General features: G+C 52.4%; 6 protein-coding genes across 6 annotated transcripts; 4 read left to right on the forward strand and 2 right to left on the reverse strand.

Annotated features, from left to right (window-relative positions):
* Positions 1-560: 560 nt before the first annotated feature.
* On the forward strand, positions 561-2,131 carry G6M90_00g023230 (uncharacterized protein; the record flags this gene model as incomplete). Its single annotated transcript, XM_014692746.1, has 3 exons — positions 561-965; positions 1,040-1,924; positions 2,018-2,131. 3 exons carry the CDS (start codon positions 561-563, stop codon positions 2,129-2,131), a joined length of 1,404 nt encoding a protein of 467 aa, XP_014548232.1.
* Positions 2,132-6,151: 4,020 nt separating this feature from the next.
* Positions 6,152-6,558, forward strand: G6M90_00g023240 (uncharacterized protein; the record flags this gene model as incomplete). The annotated part of the gene is made up of 3 exons (XM_014692745.1): positions 6,152-6,217; positions 6,278-6,336; positions 6,396-6,558. 3 exons carry the CDS (start codon positions 6,152-6,154, stop codon positions 6,556-6,558), a joined length of 288 nt encoding a protein of 95 aa, XP_014548231.1.
* Positions 6,559-6,896: 338 nt separating this feature from the next.
* ERG8 (Phosphomevalonate kinase) lies at positions 6,897-8,325 on the reverse strand (the record flags this gene model as incomplete). The annotated part of the gene is made up of 2 exons (XM_014692744.1): positions 6,897-7,977; positions 8,057-8,325. 2 exons carry the CDS (start codon positions 8,323-8,325, stop codon positions 6,897-6,899), a joined length of 1,350 nt encoding a protein of 449 aa, XP_014548230.1.
* Positions 8,326-9,289: 964 nt separating this feature from the next.
* ppr5 (Pentatricopeptide repeat-containing protein 5) lies at positions 9,290-12,739 on the reverse strand (the record flags this gene model as incomplete). Its single annotated transcript, XM_014692743.1, has 1 exon — positions 9,290-12,739. One exon carries the CDS (start codon positions 12,737-12,739, stop codon positions 9,290-9,292), a length of 3,450 nt encoding a protein of 1,149 aa, XP_014548229.1.
* A 3,005-nt stretch (positions 12,740-15,744) lies between these two features.
* Positions 15,745-17,994, forward strand: DBP7 (ATP-dependent RNA helicase DBP7; the record flags this gene model as incomplete). The annotated part of the gene is made up of 1 exon (XM_014692742.1): positions 15,745-17,994. The coding sequence occupies one exon, from the start codon at positions 15,745-15,747 to the stop codon at positions 17,992-17,994; it is 2,250 nt and encodes a 749-aa protein (XP_014548228.1).
* A 567-nt stretch (positions 17,995-18,561) lies between these two features.
* Positions 18,562-18,885, forward strand: G6M90_00g023280 (uncharacterized protein; the record flags this gene model as incomplete). The annotated part of the gene is made up of 1 exon (XM_014692741.1): positions 18,562-18,885. One exon carries the CDS (start codon positions 18,562-18,564, stop codon positions 18,883-18,885), a length of 324 nt encoding a protein of 107 aa, XP_014548227.1.
* Positions 18,886-19,051: the final 166 nt, after the last annotated feature.

Consider the following 19,051-nt stretch of genomic DNA (forward strand, 5'->3'; position numbering starts at 1 on the left):
CATTGAAGAATCAACGGTCCGCGCCTTGAAGCCTTGAAGAGTGAATGTCTACCGCATGTGTGGCGTGGACGGGAAAGCTATGGCGCGCTTACACTTCATACGCTGTAGTTACCCCGTACATGATTATCTGCGCTGCTTGACAGCAGACATGATACCGCACCTCAAGTCTTTGCCGCGGCGGGGCATCTGGCTTCTCACTGATGGAGCCGAATTCGGTGCGCGCGTCCCTGCCGCCCCTACGGCCCCTACGGCCCCTACGCGGCTATCAGACGCTGCTCATGCAATCATCACGGCGGCTAGGTGCCCTGATTGAAGCTCCTCCATTTGATGCCTCCATGTGTCCTGGGGTGACGTGGGGCTCTTGAATTGTTAACTGGTGTGCAAGTGCAAGTGCAGGTGAGGTCATGGTTGAGCTTATTTGCCCACTTTATCTACGTCGACATCTCCTCACCCTGGAGAGCCATCCACGACCTCGAACCAACTACAACCTCTTGGGCGACGGCTCTCTGGAACAAGCAGAAAATTTGCTCCAACTCAGCTAGCCAACACAAACCGCCAAAATGTCCGTCGAAGTAATCAACACCATCTCCCCCAATACCAACGAGACTATCTTATCTCGAAATGGAGTCTCCGCCGCAGAACTTGACCTGATGCCCGAGGTCGCCACCGAGGCGTTTCAGAGCTTCCGCAAGACTACCCTCAAGGAACGACAAGAAATTGTCAAGAAATTCCTCAAGGAGCTCTCCAGCCACGAGGCTGAGCTTGCGGAGGAATTGACCGTCCAAATGGGTCGTCCCATTGCCTTCACTGGCAAGGAAATTACAACGGCCATCAAGCGCGCCGAATACCTGCTTAAAATTAGCGACGAGGCCCTCAAGGACACGGAAGGCGAACCAGAAAGGGGCTTCACGCGCTTCATTCGCAAGTTGCCTGTCGGGCCCGTGCTCATAATCTTTGCCTGGAATGTAGGTGCTTCACAGCTTGCCGCAGAATCTGCTGTCGTAGAATTTGGCAAACGCTAACGCTAATGGTGTCTCAGTATCCCTACCTTATTCTCATGAACTCCATCATCCCCGCAATCTTGGCTGGAAATACGGTAATTCTCAAGCCATCTCCCCAAACTCCCACCATCGTGGAGCACGTCGCTCAATTCTTTGCGGCTGCTGGGCTGCCAGAGGGGGTCCTTCAATACTTCCACTGCGGTTCGCCGAGTGCCATGGAATCACTGATCCGGGACCCCAGAATTGCCCATGTGTGCTTCACTGGCTCTGTGGCCGGCGGCCTGGCTGTTCAAAAGGCTGCCTCTGATCGTATTGTGAATGTTGGGCTGGAACTGGGTGGCAAGGACCCTGCCTACATCCGAGACGACGTAGATGTTGCCTGGGCTGCTGAGGAGATTGTCGATGGAGCTGTCTTTAACTCCGGCCAGAGCTGCTGCTCGCTTGAGAGAGTTTACGTTGACGAAAAAATTCACGATGCCTTCATCGAGAGCGTGCAAAAGGTGCTTCGAGGTTACAAGTTGGGCGATCCATTTGACAAGACAACTCACGTTGGTCCTGTCATTTCCAGGCGTTCCAAACAGGCAATTGAGTCACACATTAAGGACGCCTTAGACAAAGGCGCCAAGGATGCTACGCCAGACAACGAGAGCTTCAATAACCCGCCACCCAAAGGCAACTTTGTGAAACCTACGTTGCTGACTGGGGTGGACCACACAATGACGGTTATGACTGAGGAGACATTTGGCCCAGTAATTCCGGTGATGAAGGTCAAGAGCGATAGCGAGGCCATCAAGCTTATGAACGATAGCGAATTCGGCCTCACTGCTAGCATCTGGACCAAAGACACGGAAAAGGGATACGAGTTGGCAGAAGATGTGGAGGCGGGTACTGTGTTTGTGAACCGTTGTGATTACCCCAGTCCTGTGAGTAAATCCCTGGCACCAAAGCGCGGCGTTGGCAAAAGAGTGAATCTGCATCCGGATTCCCTTGTTTTAGTTGCTGACTGAAGACACTAGGATCTCGCTTGGACAGGGTTCAAGAACTCTGGCAAGGGCCAGACATTGGGACGATTCGGTTTTGAGCAATTTGTGAAATCCAAGAGCTTCCACATGAAGAAATATCCGCAATAAGCAGCTTCCACCGTGCCGGTGCGTCGGTGGATTGGCTGGTGCGACTTGAGGCTGACCTCCCTTGCTCTACTCGGCGGCCTTTGCGTGCAAAACATGGCGTCTGTCGGAGCGACTGAGCTGTTTTGGGCACCGAGGCCGGATGAAGCATTGGAAGACGGGCTTTTAGAGCATGGACTCACTCGGAAGAGAACCAGGCACCAGGTCGGGGAAGGAGGAAGAGTGAGAGATGGGGGCGTGTTAAATTGGGCTTCGATCAGGCGATTAGCGAGATCTCTCTCCCTTGAAGTAGCGACTGGTGGGGAGACCCCTGTCGGTGGTAGTATTGGTAACTATTGTTCCTGATTGCTGAATGCTGGGGTGCATGGTGCGGTAGATGACTAGACTCTGGGAATATGGACCCGGCCCGCGCAGGGACCAGAGCTACGAGTCCTCGCAAAGGAGTTTCGGAAATTGACAACGAACTTGTAAAACATGAATGCTTGGAGCACGGCAACAGTCAATGAGAACCTCTCTGCATTCAGCTGTCTCTGCTCAGACGAGCGGCGAGGCCAGTGTCCAGACGTCGTATGATGTGGTTGACGGCTGAGAAGTCACTGACGTGCCCTGCATTCACCACCAAAAAACTTCAGACACGGTCAATCTCGTCAATCTCATACAGCCGAGAGACGGTACGGAGTACGGAGTATTGGGCGCCGATATTGGTCAGAATGGCCATTTTCCCGCAGAAATGGCGGCACCAATACGCTTGGCATGCTGTCAAAGCAAAGGGTCTCGGGGCCCTGACACAAACTCGTCGCAGAGCCGGGGCGGGATTTCGCTAGTTGATGTGCGCATGTAGATCACGGAAGTCTCGACGTGCCTGTGGACATCAGGACATTGTGGGCATTGTGCAAATTGAGTTTGGCAAGTCGCTGGAGGACTAGTACGTAGTATGCGGTGGTAGCAGTATCATTGGGTGTTTAACACTGTCCCACCCGTTGTATGATTATGGGACTTGATTCGAACTGTGACGTTGACTCGCTAAGGGAGTAAGACAGGCTCGCCACGCAAGGGAGGATGATGGGAACTGCTACTAGTGTTTTGGCTGTCAAAAGGTGGTGGAGGTGGATGTTCAGATATTATCCGCGGCGGTGGTCACCAGACTGGAATATTGAATGGACTGGGGGTGAAGGGTTCACGGACGGACGCCATGGGACGGAGGCAGAGGCGTGAATAGGCTGACCGAGGCTTGGGTCAACGTACGTAGTACTATTGACGCGGTGCCGACCGAGTACGGACGGGCCAGCGCATTACATCATCTACAGCTCAGCATGGAAAATGAAGCCGGCGGTGGCTTTGCGGGCGGCGGTGGCCGTCGATGCAGGCCATCTGCTGCCCTGCTGCCCTGCTGCACTGCTGCATGCAGCGTTGCCGAGGTGGATCATGCGATGCCAGACGCATCGCAACCGGGATGAAATTGCCAGCACGGTTGCCTTCCAGCTGAACGCACCGAACACCCGCCCCGACGGCCTGGGAAGGACAAAAAAAAAAAAACTAAAACTAAAACTCCACTGTCTGTGCCCATTGACAAATCGAGCCTTGGTCGGCGGTGGTTGCAAGAAAGATTTCAAGGAGGCCGAGGGAGTTGGCCTGGCAGTTAGCTAGGGAACATGCAGAGGAGACGCATATCTGCCCATTTTACCCGCGATGATGCCAGAGTCAAGTCTCGAGGGAGAAGCTGCCATGTCACGTCAAGACCCTTGCTTGCCCGTCTAGTAATTAGCCTGTGGATGCACAAATCCTCTGGTAGATTCTACAATACGTAAATTATTCAGCCTCATGTCGAGGGGAGGAAAATAAAAGACGAATTCCGTGCACCGACGCGGCCCCATGTGTTGGTTGGGCCACGAATGTTTTTTCATTGTTTCTCCCTGCGCACCTGTAATTAATCACGGTGGACGTGAGCGGCATCGGAGAATACGAGGTACAGAAATGAACAAAGGCAGTTGAAGGAAAATAGGGCAAAATAAAATAAAATAAATCAAAATCAAAAAGCATTCCAGCTAGCCCCCGGTCCTTATCGAACAATACGAGGCTACACGGCCCTGACCAAGAGAATGATAACCGGTGGCATTCCAACAGCGTCAGCCACGCGGCCCGCTCCATTGAACTTCAACTTTTACCTTTCTTGGCCTCCAGTATGTTTGCCCGTTCACGCTGCCTACTGGCTGGGCCAGCAAGAATTGTTGCAGCCATGTTCCCTGCTCGTTTTGTTTTGTTGTCGGCGTCTGCTTCACTTCATGGCTGCCGCGGCTCCGCCCAATTTCAGATCGTCGCTGGGGTTCCATCTCTTTCTCATCTCGGAGCGGAAGCCGACCCGACAACACTTTTTAGGTTTGACAATCAATAACGTCACCGGACAAAGACGCGTAGTACTCCGTATTGTATTATGTAAAAGAAGAACAAGCAAGCACAGGGTGGGAAAAAAGGAATAAGCAACGGGCATCGTGCCCCCCATTGTTTTGGTTACGCGGGAAACAGGCTGCCCTGCCAATAATCCCACCAGCATGGTTCCGATTCCTTGTTTTGCAGAGCTTCCTGCAAGGCACGCGCCTGCCAATTTATGAAGATGGCTGCACGACCCCTTCTTTCCTGATTCAGCCCGAACAAGCCCAGCAGGGCCCAGCAGCCGTGGCACCACTGCCTCCGTTGTTCGACGTTTGGGAAGGAGACGAGGATGCATTCTTCGCTCGGGTTTGGCACCAATACAAGACCCTTGATGTTGTGTCACGCTAGATACATTAGATACGACGTACCACCACTAGGCACGTCAGGCACATCAGGTACATCAGGTACACCACGCCTGACGGCACCGAGCCAAAAGCGACGCCATCGTTAGTACTTAGACGACGACAACCTTTGGGTCCCTTTTTCTCGAGTCCAATCGTGAGCCATCGTGAGTTGATCCTTCCTGTCTTGTGGCCGGCCCCCAACGAAGCTGCGAGGCTCCGAGGCTCCAAGGCTTCAAGGCTTCAAGGCTTCAATATCCAAGACCCTCTCATGTCTTGGACTTTTGCTCGCCCTTTCGTCAGGAATTCGCCATTGGCTCCGCGCCATTGGGTCGGCATCCTCAAGTTTCTCTTTCTCTCGGCCACCCCCGGGTGTCTCTGTTCCTGAACCTAGACTTCGAATCTCACACGCCTCTCAACCCCCCGGTCCCTCCAGTTCCTAAACGCCTGTCTTGGGGAAAACACCTTTCCGATCCTTCTTGTGAATATGCTCCCTTAAGCACGCTTGCATCGCAAGACACTTCAGACCCGCCCCTTCGAAACACGCTGGCTAGACGATACGCTGAGCAAATCCCATCTTAAATATAACACCATCTGTCCCCTCCATCTCCATCTTCAACCTCATCACCTCCTCAGCATCCTCTCTAGACCTCCATCCTCTTCCCACTTCGATAATTCCGCTTGACCGGCCTGTAGCCCAAGTCAGCGTGCCACTCTTTTGAACATCTACACCAAACAAACGAATATATTGCCTTTCTCGATTTCTCTCGCTTGTCGTTTCGTCTCGTCAATCATCACCCTGAGTTGAACATTCCTTTTTCACCTTCGACATTTTTATACTATTTTTAATTATTGAGCGCCATTATTACATTCTGTCTTTATTTTCTTCTTCCTCTCGCGTCGACATTCTTCTAGATTGCTCTCGTCCCAGCCTCTCGGGTTACGAAAACGCCACAGCAATCAACCTTGTCACATCTTATCAAGGGTCGATAATATAAAAGAAGGAGGAAATAACAAATAAAAGCACGTTTTGGAAGAACATAGACCATCATTTGGATTTTTGGCCCCCACGAGGCTGGACTCGATTATTCGAAATTCGACATCATTTCCTACTATTTACCATTACCCCATCTAATCTCGACATTTCTCACAAAAGCACACGGCCATCACGCTCCTGAATATTTGGTTTTTTTTTCTTTTTCGGGAAGATCGACCGGGGAGTGTTCATATGCACGTCAAGAACAATTTCGTCATGCTTTACACACGTTTTCAGAGCCTGCTTCGGGAACGAAGAAGAGCCCGACGGGACATTGAGATTGTATGTGCTTTGCCTCATGCTGCCAGAATAGTTTTATCCAGTGTATCGCTAACAATTTAGTCTGCTCCTTTTGACCTGAAGCTCGAACCCGCTACCCTCCCTGGCGTGTCTCAAGAAGAGTACGTAATCCATTCTTCTTATGAAACTGTTTGGAAGCTTTTAGACTAACAAGATGAAGGCTCTCCATCCTCCGAGAGAAAGCAGCTGCCTCGCGCATCGGCGTCCTCGAACTCCGTCCCGAATCACCATCCGAGTACCACAAGAGGTCCCGCCCGTCTCCACGACTTCGTCCCGTGCAGCCTGCCACTATGGAGATCGAGACACGTCCCCTGTGGTATTAGGCGAATCAAGTAATTTAATCTGTCGACGACAACACGTGTACCATCATTTTCTTTTGTGTCGCGGCTGGTTCTCAGCAAGATTATGTCAATTGTGTTTGAATAAAGAAATGGAAAGCACTAGAAGACAGGATGGCGTAGAGAGGACACCTTGTGAATTGGAGAATATTATTAGAATTGGTTAAGTGAGGGAGGAAATGGTGTTCTTTGGAGTTAAAGTATTGTAGCATGGGTAATGTGCTTGGTTCTGGCAACGGGCAAATGAAAGGTTCCTTCTTGTTCTCTTTTTTCATCTCTACACTGTGGCTAACTGCGAGCTGAAATTAATTTATCTGTTCTTTCTAATCTTTATCATGGATCTCTATCCATCCAGAGTAAACGTCTAGATTCTCACACCTCACGCCCTCCATCTCACCCTTTACATCCAACAAGCGAACCTTAGAGTCCTTCTCCCGACTCCATTCGGCAACCCTCTCCTCCACACGCCTCTTAGTCTCCTCATCATCCTTCATCAGCAGAGCGAGAGCGTCAAAGCCCCCCGCCCCGGGGACGACACCACCGTATACACCCTCAAGGGCACCCAACGCGTCCAACAACTCCGTCTGGGACTCGGGCTCAATGGGCACGTCGCTCAGCTTACCCATCTCGCGAATCAACTCCCTGACCTTGCCCACGGCGGTCGGAATGTCAGCCACGTTTCCGTCTCTCAACTTGGCGGCCAGGTCCTCGTTTCGCGCCTGCAGCTCGTCCCACAACCTGGACGACACGTCGGCGTCTCTGCCTCTCCAGGCCAGCACCCTCTTGACCATGCCCACCGTCTGGCTCCCACAGTCGACGTCACACATGCGCAGGGCCAGGCCCTTGGGCAGGCGCAGCCCTTCGGTCAGCACCTCGACGTCCCAAGCCACGCCGTCCACCACCGACACCAGCTTCTCAGCGAAGCCAGGCGATCCCGCCTCGGGTAGCTGGCCCAGCACACCGGGCGAGAATCTCCTGTACAGACACGACCCGTACACGGCGGCCGCAACGTCAAACCCCGATCCGACCTTGCCCTGGGCCGCGCAGTGCGCCGCCTGCGCCAGATTGTGCAGCCGGCGCTTGCCCGGCGCCGACGTGATGTCCAGCAGCCTCCACGGGAGGTAGTGGCTCAGCAGCGCGGCCGTGAGGGCCGTGACCAGCGCGGCGGACGACCCCAGCCCGGTCTTGTTGGCGCCGCCCAGCGGCACCGTGAACTTGGCGAAGCGCCCCGGCTCGCCGCTCCTCGGCGTAGACTGGGAATAGTAGTCATTGTCAGCTAGCACGATGAGCCGAGCCGGCCTGAGGCTGTGGTCCGAAGAAACCCGGCTCATGAGGCGGTGGATGTACGTGAGCACGTAGCTCAGCGTCGTCTCCACAAACGGATTCTTGCAAATGACAGAGCCCCTATGTATTGAAACAAGTCAGCATGGATCCCGACTCTCGTCTCATGCTTCTCCTCGCCCGTTTGGTAAATGCCACTCACACTTGCAACTGCGTGACCTGGATGCCTCCCCCCTCCGGCGCCAAATGGTACCCGTATCGCCACTGCGCGTCCGGGAACTGCGGGCTGTCCACCATGATCTCGTTCAGCTGGACCCCCTGGCTCGTGTGAATCTCCCCCGCGACGACGTTGATTCGGGCGCTGAGGCCGAACACGAGACCCGTGTGCCTCCTGTCGAGCACGAGGTAGCCTCCCGCGAGGAGGACCTTGCCGGGCGCCGAGACGGCCACGGTGGGATTCTTGCTTGCCATGGTTCGTTCCCTTTTGGTTTTTTTGCTTTTCGGCGTCCGGCTCGATGGGGGAGGGGTCGAGCATGCAAAGCTCGGCTTTTGCGCGCTAGAAATGAGGGGGAGCTAGTGAGGGGTGGTGTAGTTGGCGATGCTGGGGAGAGAATGAACTCTTCAAGGGGCCCGGCCGGTAAACGACTTCTAGAAGCCGTTGAAATTATAGCAATTCGGAGCTTTCGAGCTTCTGTGAGCTAGGACGAAAGGGCCAAGACGTCACGGATCTTTTGTGACGTACGAATGCGGCATGGTCGGTAAACTCTGTTTGGCTCGGCAAGTTATCAAGGTATTATCATGTCATAGTGGGAAACTTGATGGGTGGGGCATCGTATCACAGTGTGGGACTCGCACTTGCAACATCTATTCATACAGTACGTAGAACAAGTACATACATACCTCCAGCATCACTCTCCTCCCATCGCACGACAAAGACACATGATACACTAGCAGCAAAGGTTATTTGGCATAAGGCATTAGATCTTTTTTATTATCCGGTCTATATAATACAAGCAACAGGATCATGTCCTTGCTTTATCGTAGCCGCCCAATTCCTGTATGCCACGATGACCGCCCTCCCTTTCCCGTTGACCCATGTGTTGCTTCTCAAATGGCTTTTTATCATGCCCGAGTGGAGATGTGTCTATAAGTGGGTGACCACCCACGGAATCCAATGCCATTCAAACCTTGGCACGCCCAGCCTATCCAGAGGCCGCTCTCTTTTAGTAAGACCCTCAACGCCATGCCGATATGAGACAAAAAACACGAACCAGAAACCAGTATGTAATCAAAAACAGGCAATTGAGCCTCATATTAACAGCGACACCCCATAACACCTCTTAACAAATGCAACAGGGTATCAAAACAAGAGGCCCATCAAACAAAGGAAAAGTCACCCTCAATATACCCACATTGAATGTTAAAGCAAAGAGCTTTACAAAACAGGGGCCTCCCGGCCACCGCCAAGGAGTTCCAAGACCTTATTCACCACAGCACTAGGATAGCCACGAGTACGCATCTCTGAGACAACAGTTTCGGCCTGGTCGCGCTGTTCAACGGCCAAGTAGGCCCGCGTCATAGCTTCGTAAGTGCTTGGCTCCCGCTTCTCACGAGCCACAGCATCATAAATTTCACGGGCTTTGCTGATATTGTTCTGGGCAGCCCAGCCATGAATCAAGGTGTTGGCGATGTACGGCGTAAGTTCAACCCGCTTCTGTCGCATCTGGGCAAGGAGAGGCTCGGTATCGGCAACCTGGTGGTTGGCAACCATGGATTCAAAGAGTGCCTGATACAAGCTTGCATTGACAGGCACCAGTGATTCGCGAACAACAGAGTCGAATAGCTTCTTGGCCCCGTCAATATCATGCAGTACACAACCGCGGGCGTGAATGAGTGAAGAGTAGTGGACAGGTTCCGGTTGGCCGGAAGCACGAATCACCTCCAAGACCTTCTCAGCGGCGGGCATGTCGACGGGTTCCAATGTAGCATGAGTGTCGATAAGAAGTTTGAAAGTGTGAGAAGTAGGAGCGATGCCCTTGGCCTTCATGCGCTCGTAGTAGGCAAGTACTTTGGTCTTATCGCGCTTGGTAGTGAGAAAGAACTGCATCATACTATTATATGGCGCAGGACGTGCCTTATAGTTAGGCATCGCCTCCATCTCGTCGAACAGTTCCTCAGCGAATTTCTCGTCGCTTACACGGCACAGAGCGTTAACAATGGTTCCATATGTAACCGAAGTGGGCTTGATTCCCGAAGCCCTCATCTCAGCAAAGTAGAACAAGCAATCGTCGATACGGCGGGCCTTGCCCAACTTGCCAATGACAGCGTTATAGAGGAAAGAGCTGGGCTCGACACCCTCAGACTTGGCCCTGTGAAATATTTGCACAGCTGCAGAAGCCTCATCAAAAGTCCTGGTGGAGTCTTTCAAGGTCGTAATGTAGAGACCATACGTATTTGCAGACGGAGCGGCGCCCATTTCCAAGAGCTCCTGATGGTACTGCTCGGCGCGGCCACGGTTGCCCAAGGTCAAGCAAGCAGCGACCATGGCATCGAGAATAGAGAACCACCCATATCGAACAACTGCGTACTGAGCCAGCAAGGGCATGTCTGTTCGAGCCATGGCGAAAAGTTCGTGACACAAGTCCATCTTTCCATCTCGAGCGGCAGCAGAAATCAACTTTGCGTAGGTGATATAGCGAGGATGACGACCAGCACGGCGAATGTTGCGGAAACGTCCAAGGGCGTCGTTCAAGCGAGAGCCTTTTCGCCCATGGCCACCCTCAAGGTCCTCAGCAATGAGAGAAGAGCCCTTGAAATCCGTGTTGTGCGCATAAGGGTCGAAAGTGTCTTCAAAGCTAGCAACAGAAGGTGTTGGCATAAAGGGAGTGCCGTTGTGAGTTTGGGACGCGATCTCACGAGGATCGGTGAGGCCACGGCGTTCCATATAACGGCGGATGAAGTCAACGCCCTCGTCAATCTCTTCAGCTAATTCAGCTTCCGAAGCACGAATTCTCTTAAACATCATCTCAGATTGAGCCAGACCCTCAGCGACCTGTCCAGATCCAATCAAGGCCACAGCATACATCACAGTGGGCTCAATGAAGTCGACGGTAGCCTTTACTTCGGGGTTGTTGAGCGCATGCCAGTACTTGGTAGCGGCAGCAACGTCGCCACCTCGGATACTCATGGCTAAAAGGGCCGTCGTAGGTGTGACGAGGGCCTGCGGCTCAGCTACGATATTGGCATAAGCCTCGGTAGCGGTTATATTGTCGTTGTGGTCCGCTGCGACAGTGGCAATTCGAATCATAGCCTCGGACTGTGACTCGGCTTCAACAGACTGAGCCCATTGGAAGGCTTCTTGGTAAATGCCTCGAGAAATGAAGCCCTTGACAAACCCTGTGCTGACCAACGCATCCTTAATGTCCTTTGCACGAACGCCATACTCCTTGACGATTTTCTCGAAGAACTTCATAGCACCTTCAATTTTGTCGGAGACGACATAGGCGTTGATCACAGCCGCATATACCTCGGAGTCGACGCGGTCATGCAGAGTAGCTTTGCCTCCGTCTTGGGCAACGGCCAGGCTACGGTACTCGTTGTAGCACTCGACGGCACTGACTAGGTCGCCTCGCTCAGCAAAGGCGCTGATCATAGTAGGGAAAATAGAGGCAAATGGCACTGTCTTGGTGGACTCCATGTGCTCAAAAAGTCGAAGCATGTCTGAAACACGGCCAGACTCGGCACAGGCGGAGATCAACTGGTGATATGTCTCAGAGGAGTACATGGCCGCATCAACGTCCACCGATGAGTTGAAGAGCTTCATGGCAAGATCAAGTCTATCATCCTCACAAAGAATGGCATGTTCAAGCTCGTGAGAAGCGAGCATGAACTTGCCAGGCTCGTCCATGCCACCAAATCTTTGACGCTTGTCCTCCAGGGCCACCTTCATCTCAGACACCTCCACAGATCGAGAGGCCAACAGGCCAACAAGGATATCGTATGTATCGCTGTCAGGAGAAATTCGGCGACGGACCATGTCCGCATAGACATCGAGTGCTTTGGATACAATTTCGATCTTCTTGCTAGGAATATGAATAGCAGCTACCAGCAGGGCATTGTATGCGCTGGCAATGGGCTTAACGCCAGTGGCCAGCATGGCCTCAAACACGGCAGGAATCTCGGCATATCGTCCAGCTGCCGACAGTTTGAAGAGGTGGTCAGCGTAAGACTGGGACTGGCGGTCGACATCGGGCGACGAAGTGCGAGCGATAGCTGGAGACTTGGATCTCCGGCCAGAGGGTGTTCCGGTTCGAGACAGAGGTACCGAAGAAGACTGCCCGACAGCAGGCGCATTCTCAGCAGCGTCCAGGAGCTTCCGCGCTTCAAGCTCTCTCTCAAGAGCGGCGTCAATGTGTGCGAGGGCAGCCTCGTCTTCAGCAGAAATAGCCGAGTGAGTTTCCGATGCCGCGAGAGCCTCTGCCTCAGCGACAACCGCATCCTCACCTTGGAGGACGGTGGCGGCGCTAGGCTTCCACTCAATCTGCTTTGGGAACTCAAACTGCGTCCATTCCTTATCAAGCTCGCCACTAGCTTGGTGCTTTTGCAAGGCCTCAAAGTAGGCGTCTAACGGTAAATGGGTATGCGCATTTTTGTGGTCGGAAGCGCCGTTGAGATCCTTGTGGAAAGTCGAATGAAACTGGAGGGCGGAAAGGCCAAGTCGGTTGGTATGTCGACGTCCAAAGACGGGGCGGTTCTGCGAGTTGAGAACGTGTGGATGAGTAGCAGCTACGAAAGACTGAGCGTAGCCATGGGTTGTGATGGACTTTGCGACAGTTGATCCTTGACGGATGAAATTCGAGTACAGCGAGGAATAGATGGTGGGCATTTAGATTACACCTGGGGGGGAGAAGACTGTGTGCTTTGGGTGTCAGCAGAAGAGGCTCTCTTCCCATTAAGATCAGAGTTGTGCTGCAGGCACAACGGGATTCAGTTACAGGGCAGAGGAGAAGTACGCACGGGGAGATTAAATAAATACGTCGATTGCAGGTTCATTTGACAGCGATCTTGCCGTCAAACGAACGCGCGGTCCAGGTGAGGAAAAAAATGATGATTGTTTAGAGATTAAGAAAGGTAAGGAAGGAAGGAAAAGAATGCCAATAGCAAAAACGAGGTGCAAAAATTTGGCCTTGGATGGTGCAGGCAAATCTTGGTATGAGTAATGGGTGGGATCGGGGGAAATGGCGTGGGCGATGAAGAGCGAAGTACCGTGTAGTTAAGAGGGACAGGTGTGGGGATGCCCTTGGGAAGGAGCGAGGGCGTTTCCATTTCTGAAGGTGGACGGGCCAACTTACGGGCCACTGAAGACCAGTTGCCGGTTTGGACGGGAGCAATTGACATGGATGCGCAATCGACGCGCGGGACTAGCCAGAGGAGGATACGGAAGAGCAGGGGGGGCCACTGAGCGCCCCAGGTGCCTCCTGAGCGCCCGTCAGCCTGTCAACTATGTAAACGAAGTACTACTCGTCTGTGCTCAAATGCCCCAAATGCCGCACATCAATCACCCTCATGTTCTTGCCTGGAAGTTTACGGGCAGGGCTGCGTGCTGAGGTGCAGACACTAGCAAGTGGTGGGTGTGCAGCTCCCTCGGTTGTCATTTTGGCCTCTGGCGTGTTGATTGATGGCATCACCCATTCTACATACACGAGCGGTCGTGTGCTTCCCAGTTTGTAATGTCGTGCATGTAGGAGTACGCAGTAGTACTGCTAACCACTTTGCTCCGGACAAGCTCACGCAAGACTTGACCAGCTACTGGCCGGAGCCCGTTGAAAACGGGTCAGTGTGGCAGGGCGACAGATAACAAGCCATGGCCCAAAGATATGCATATATACGCGCCTAGGTACACAATAATAGTTATTTATTACGAAAAAGCTCCTGTATCAAACAAGTTTACTGTCGGCCAAGATGCATAAAATTCCCTACCTCATGTTCCCACATGGAATCGCGTCAGGAGCGCCAACGTTCACGGCTGTTCTAAACATTGTCTAGCGCAGGTATGGAGTAGCGAGTACTAGCAAACCACGCCCTACTCGGTCTATAAAAGATGTATGTAGTAGTACTCCGTACATGGCCCGGCCGATGTGAAGCACACGGTTGAACGGCAGCCCGAATGGCAGCCTGGCCAAACTGTCGGACAGATTGATTAGACGCAGTTGCAAGGCCATGTTGTCCTCGTCGAAGCGCACACGCGACAGCTGCCAGGCTGCCAGGCATCTTACGTGCGCGCCGACGCTGCGGGATGACGAACATGATGTTTAGCTGGAAAGCCACCACCACCATGGCGCAGGGCGAAACCTTGTCCATTGCGCCGCATCCACACCATCGAGAAGAAACCGGCCTTGGTCGCATGCCAGTGCCTGCCCTCGGTGGAGGCCATGGAAGAAGCCGGGAAGCCTAGCGGCCGCCTGTCAGCCTGTCGGGTCGCATCCGATGGAAGCCCATGGCATCTTGAGCTTGGCCAGAAAGCCCAGGCCTAATTTTGGGAAAATTCTACTCCATAAGCGGGCCTTTTTTCGTCCTCACCACTCTAATTTCACGTAAATGTCATGCACGGGGGGCAAAAGGAGCAGGGCAATGTCCTTCTGCTTTCCAGAGAGGGAATACAGAGACACTGGCACGTTTGCTCGCTGTGGGCAGACAGTTCTGGCGGGATGCACCAGTGACCGGCGACATCAATTGTTACTATAGAGACGTCAACGGTCAAGTTCATGCTATTTCGTAGTGCCAGGCTCTGTGGAAACTCAAACCTCACCCACTAGCGGCGGTGACTCAGTGGCACATGCAACGCCCAGCGGCCCTGAAACCGTCCATGTCAGTGCCAGCAGCCGCCAGGGCACCGCCCTATTACATCAATGATTGTACCCAGCCAGCACCTGAGACTAGGACTTGGCTCCATAAGTACGTACTGACATGGAGGTAAGGTGTCCACCTACCAGACCCTTGGGACCCTACGTGTCCAGTACCAGACGCCCTGTAGTTTAGCGGGCCATCAATCTCTCCAATCCCCAGCTTCTTCTGCCAGGCTTTAGCCGTCACATGGCCTTTGGCACGATAATCTCCCGCCAGGACACTCGGATGCCCCGGAGACCTCAGGACGCCAGGCTAACGGTCCAGCACCCAAGCCACGAGTCACCGAGCCATCGCATCTCGGTCTTTTCAGAAGCCCGGCCCCGAAACGCCAGGTCCAGTCCATCAACTGTCAGTTGGGTTTGGTATGCTGGAAGCCCGTTCCCGAGCAAACTCGGATTTAGGCCAACATTCAGGAATCAAACCATGAGATGCGACAAGGGGAGTTTGGATCACCCCGCAATATCAGATGTGGTCATGTTCACCAAGTTTTGTCTTCATTTATTATTAAGAATAAACCGACAATGCCCAAGCACTACTCCGTACCTAGGTGAATAGATAGCTGCTTGGACAGGTACTACAAAGGTTTACAGCATCCACCGTGTGAATGTAAAAGGTTTCGATCCATGCTCTTGGGTCAACTTGCATTGAATTCTTGGCATCTAGATTGCCGGCCCGTCCAAATCAAACCGCGCAGGCCATCCTGATGGTGTAATATCAATATAGTACTAGTACTGCCCTTAGGTGGTTAATTTGTATGCTCATGCCTTTCTTCTTGCCTTACCCTTTTACGGAGTAGTACTACACATGTTGTACGGAGTACATCGTCACTCACGCAGGCTGGCCCGGGTGGATCCACCATCTTATCGATAAGACTGGATACCGCTTTCCAGAAGAAAAAAAAATAAACCAGCGACACCTCTGATGTTGAAGATCCAGCCCCAGCCCCACCATTATCAACAATTGAACCACGAACAGTTATCAATCATGGCGGATGATGGTATGCTTCTGAATTTTGAGCTGGGCTCTGGGCCTCTCCAGACCCAGGTCAAATATAAAGGCGGCCGATGGCGAGACAGGAAGCGCGCTGAGAGGAGCGCAAACCTGCGGCACACCCGTCCCTCCTCCGACCAAACGCAAAACGACGACAGCTTTCGATCGTCAAAACGGCAAAGAGTTAATCACGACACATCAGGAATTCAGCCAAGCTACGGACAAACCTCTCGATATAATCGATCTGGCCACGATGCCGTAGAAAATGATGGTCCCGATCAGCACAAGTCCGACCCCTCGGCCAAGGGCAATCGCCAGGTTATCTCGCGCCTCTTTTCCTTCAATCCGGCTCAGACGACCGAAAATAAAAAAGAAGAAGAAGAATGGAAAGCACCACAACCCACCAATGCGCCACTCACCGATGTTGCCAATTTTGGTTCACTTACCCTCTCCACTCGACTTGTCGATGCCTTGGCCAAGATGAACCTCGAACGTCCTACCGCCATTCAACAAAAAGTCATCCCGCATATGCTGTCTAATAGTGGCGACGCCTTTGTACAAGCCGAAACTGGTTCCGGAAAGACATTTTCTTACCTCCTCCCCATACTGCATCGAGTTCTGATGCTCAGCAGTCAAGGCGACGGCAAACAAATACATCGAGATTCCGGTATTTTTGCCATCATCGTTTCACCTACCCGAGAGCTTGCGAAGCAAACACATACCGTCCTTGAGCAGCTTATCAGACCCTTTCCATGGCTGGTATCGACCGCAATCACTGGTGGAGAGTCCAAAAAGGCCGAAAAAGCAAGGATTAGAAAGGGTGTCAACTTTCTGGTTGCTACACCCGGACGTCTGGCTGATCACATTGACAACACAAAGGCTCTGAATATGGGCACTGTCCGCTGGCTTATTCTGGACGAGGGTGACCGACTGATGGACTTGGGCTTCGAGGAAGATTTGAAAAAGACCATTGATGCGCTTAAGAATGTCCCGGTCGCCAAAATTACAGAAAACGGAACATCTCTCGAGAGTCTGCCCGCGAGACGAGTCACAGTGCTGTGCTCAGCTACTATGAAGATGAATGTTCAAAAGCTGGGAGAAATGAGTCTTGCCGATGCAACGTTTTTGGCTACCGAAAAGAGCGACGACGACAAAATGAACGAGGACATTGTTCACAAAGCCCCGGCCCAATTACACCAAACGTACATTATCGTTCCTTCCAAGCTTCGTCTAGTGACGCTCACGTCATACCTCAAATCAGTCTTCTCCAGGCGTGGACGCACTATGAAGGCCATTGTCTTTATGTCATGCGCTGACACCGTTGATTTCCATTATGAAATGCTCCGCAACCCCAACGAGACAGAGTTGCCAGCAGCTGCACAAAAGGAAAAGGAGCTAATTGAGAAGACAGTCTCCAAGGCTGCGTACATCACGTCACCCGCAAGCCCAGACGTCATTTTGCATAGAATGCATGGCTCGCTCTCCCAACCGATCCGGACAGCAACCCTGAAATCCTTCTCCGCCTGCAAGTCGCCATCCCTGCTCATCACCACCGACGTGTCATCTCGAGGCTTAGATATCCCATCCGTGGATTTGGTCATTGAGTACGATCCAGCATTCAGTTTCGCCGACCACATCCACCGCGTGGGACGAACAGCCCGTGCCGGTAGATCTGGCGACGCCACGCTCTTCCTCCTTCCCGGGACCGAAGAAGGCTACATTGAGCTCCTCAAATCCTCAACCCCTCCCTCGTCCCAATCATATGAGAACATCCTCAAGACGGGCTTGATGAACAAGCTTGAGTTCCCTGTCGAAACCTCCGCCACCCCCACAGACGGCCAATCATACCACGATAAAGCTGAATCACTACAGCTTCACTTTGAACAGCGCCTCCTCAACGACAACAAACGCCTGGAGCTCGCACGCAACGGCTTCAAGTCTCATATCAGAGCATACGCAACACATATCCGTGAAGAACGAGTCCACTTTGACATCACGCAGCTGCACCTGGGACACGTCGCGAAAAGCTTCGGCCTCCGCGATCCACCTGGCGGCATAGGCGCGGGTATCGATCGCAAAGCCAAGAAGAAGAAGGGCTCGGCCAACCACAAGGATCGCCACTCTTCCTTCAAGGACGACGACACTTCATCAGCGGCTGTGGATCAGAGGCCAGCCATGGATATTATTAAGCAGAAAAGCATGATGTTGATGAGTGGCGCCGCAGATGAATTCAACATTGGTTAAGTTGAGCATCGCCTTTCCAAACCAAAAGAAAGAGGGGGGTTGATTTTCACATGGAAATACATTACTTAGCTCTTGTTGGCGTAGCGAAAAGCCCAATCATGTCTTTTGTCTTGTTTTCGTCTCCTGAATAGTATACATATGCAGCATCACATGAGACTGTTGACCCAACGATACACGATCCCCCCCATCCATCCAAGGACTTGACTTCCTAAAACGCACAATCCATCCCAGTAGCCCCGAGCCCCGGATTTCATGTAAACAGGATTTCGCATGACCCTTTCGAGCATACTAGTGCCTATCACTCGGCGGGTTCGCCAGGCGTTGGGGATTTTGCCATGATGATGCCAAGCCCACCAACTACATGACGTCAGGATTATCACGCTGGTCCTCCGGAAACCTGTTTACGCGAATCATTGTACACCACTGAATACAAGTATAAATGCCACAAGTATCTCGATTGTTTCCACTGGATGAGAAGGATCTTCAACTGCAAAAAAAGATCAACTCTCTGAACACAAAACAAAAAAGACACAATCTTTTCTACTTCATATCCGAACACAAACAATCATGGCAGATCAAAAGGCTACTAGCGCAGTCAATAATGCGACTGATAATGTTTCTAACCAGGCAAACAACGCTGGCGACCAGGTCCAAGGCGGACTTGGATTCCTGACCAGCACGCTTGGCAACACTGTCGGCGGCGTGTCCCGAACGGTTGGAGGCGTCACCGGGGCTGCGACCAAGGGAGTGGGAGATACGGTGAACAGCGTGGGCGGCGACACAGTCAGGCCAGTGGGCGACGGAATTACTTCACTTGGAGGTGGTCTTCAGGGTGGTATCAATAGTGTTGCAGGCGGGGTTGAGAATGCCGGAAACTGGAACAAAAAGTAGTAATACATGGTATGACACAGATGGAATAATACTTTTGGGGTTTTTTTAATTCTTCGTATCAACTTTGCGCCACTCCGTACCATGTTCGTAAGTCGAACAAACCGTACCGTTCTAATCCTTCTTCTTTTTCTTCTCAATATCAAAAGTACTTGCATTCACACTCTAT

This window comes from Metarhizium brunneum, chromosome 1, assembly GCF_013426205.1.
Source record: "Metarhizium brunneum chromosome 1, complete sequence".
In the NCBI taxonomy this organism is placed as follows: domain Eukaryota; kingdom Fungi; phylum Ascomycota; class Sordariomycetes; order Hypocreales; family Clavicipitaceae; genus Metarhizium; species Metarhizium brunneum.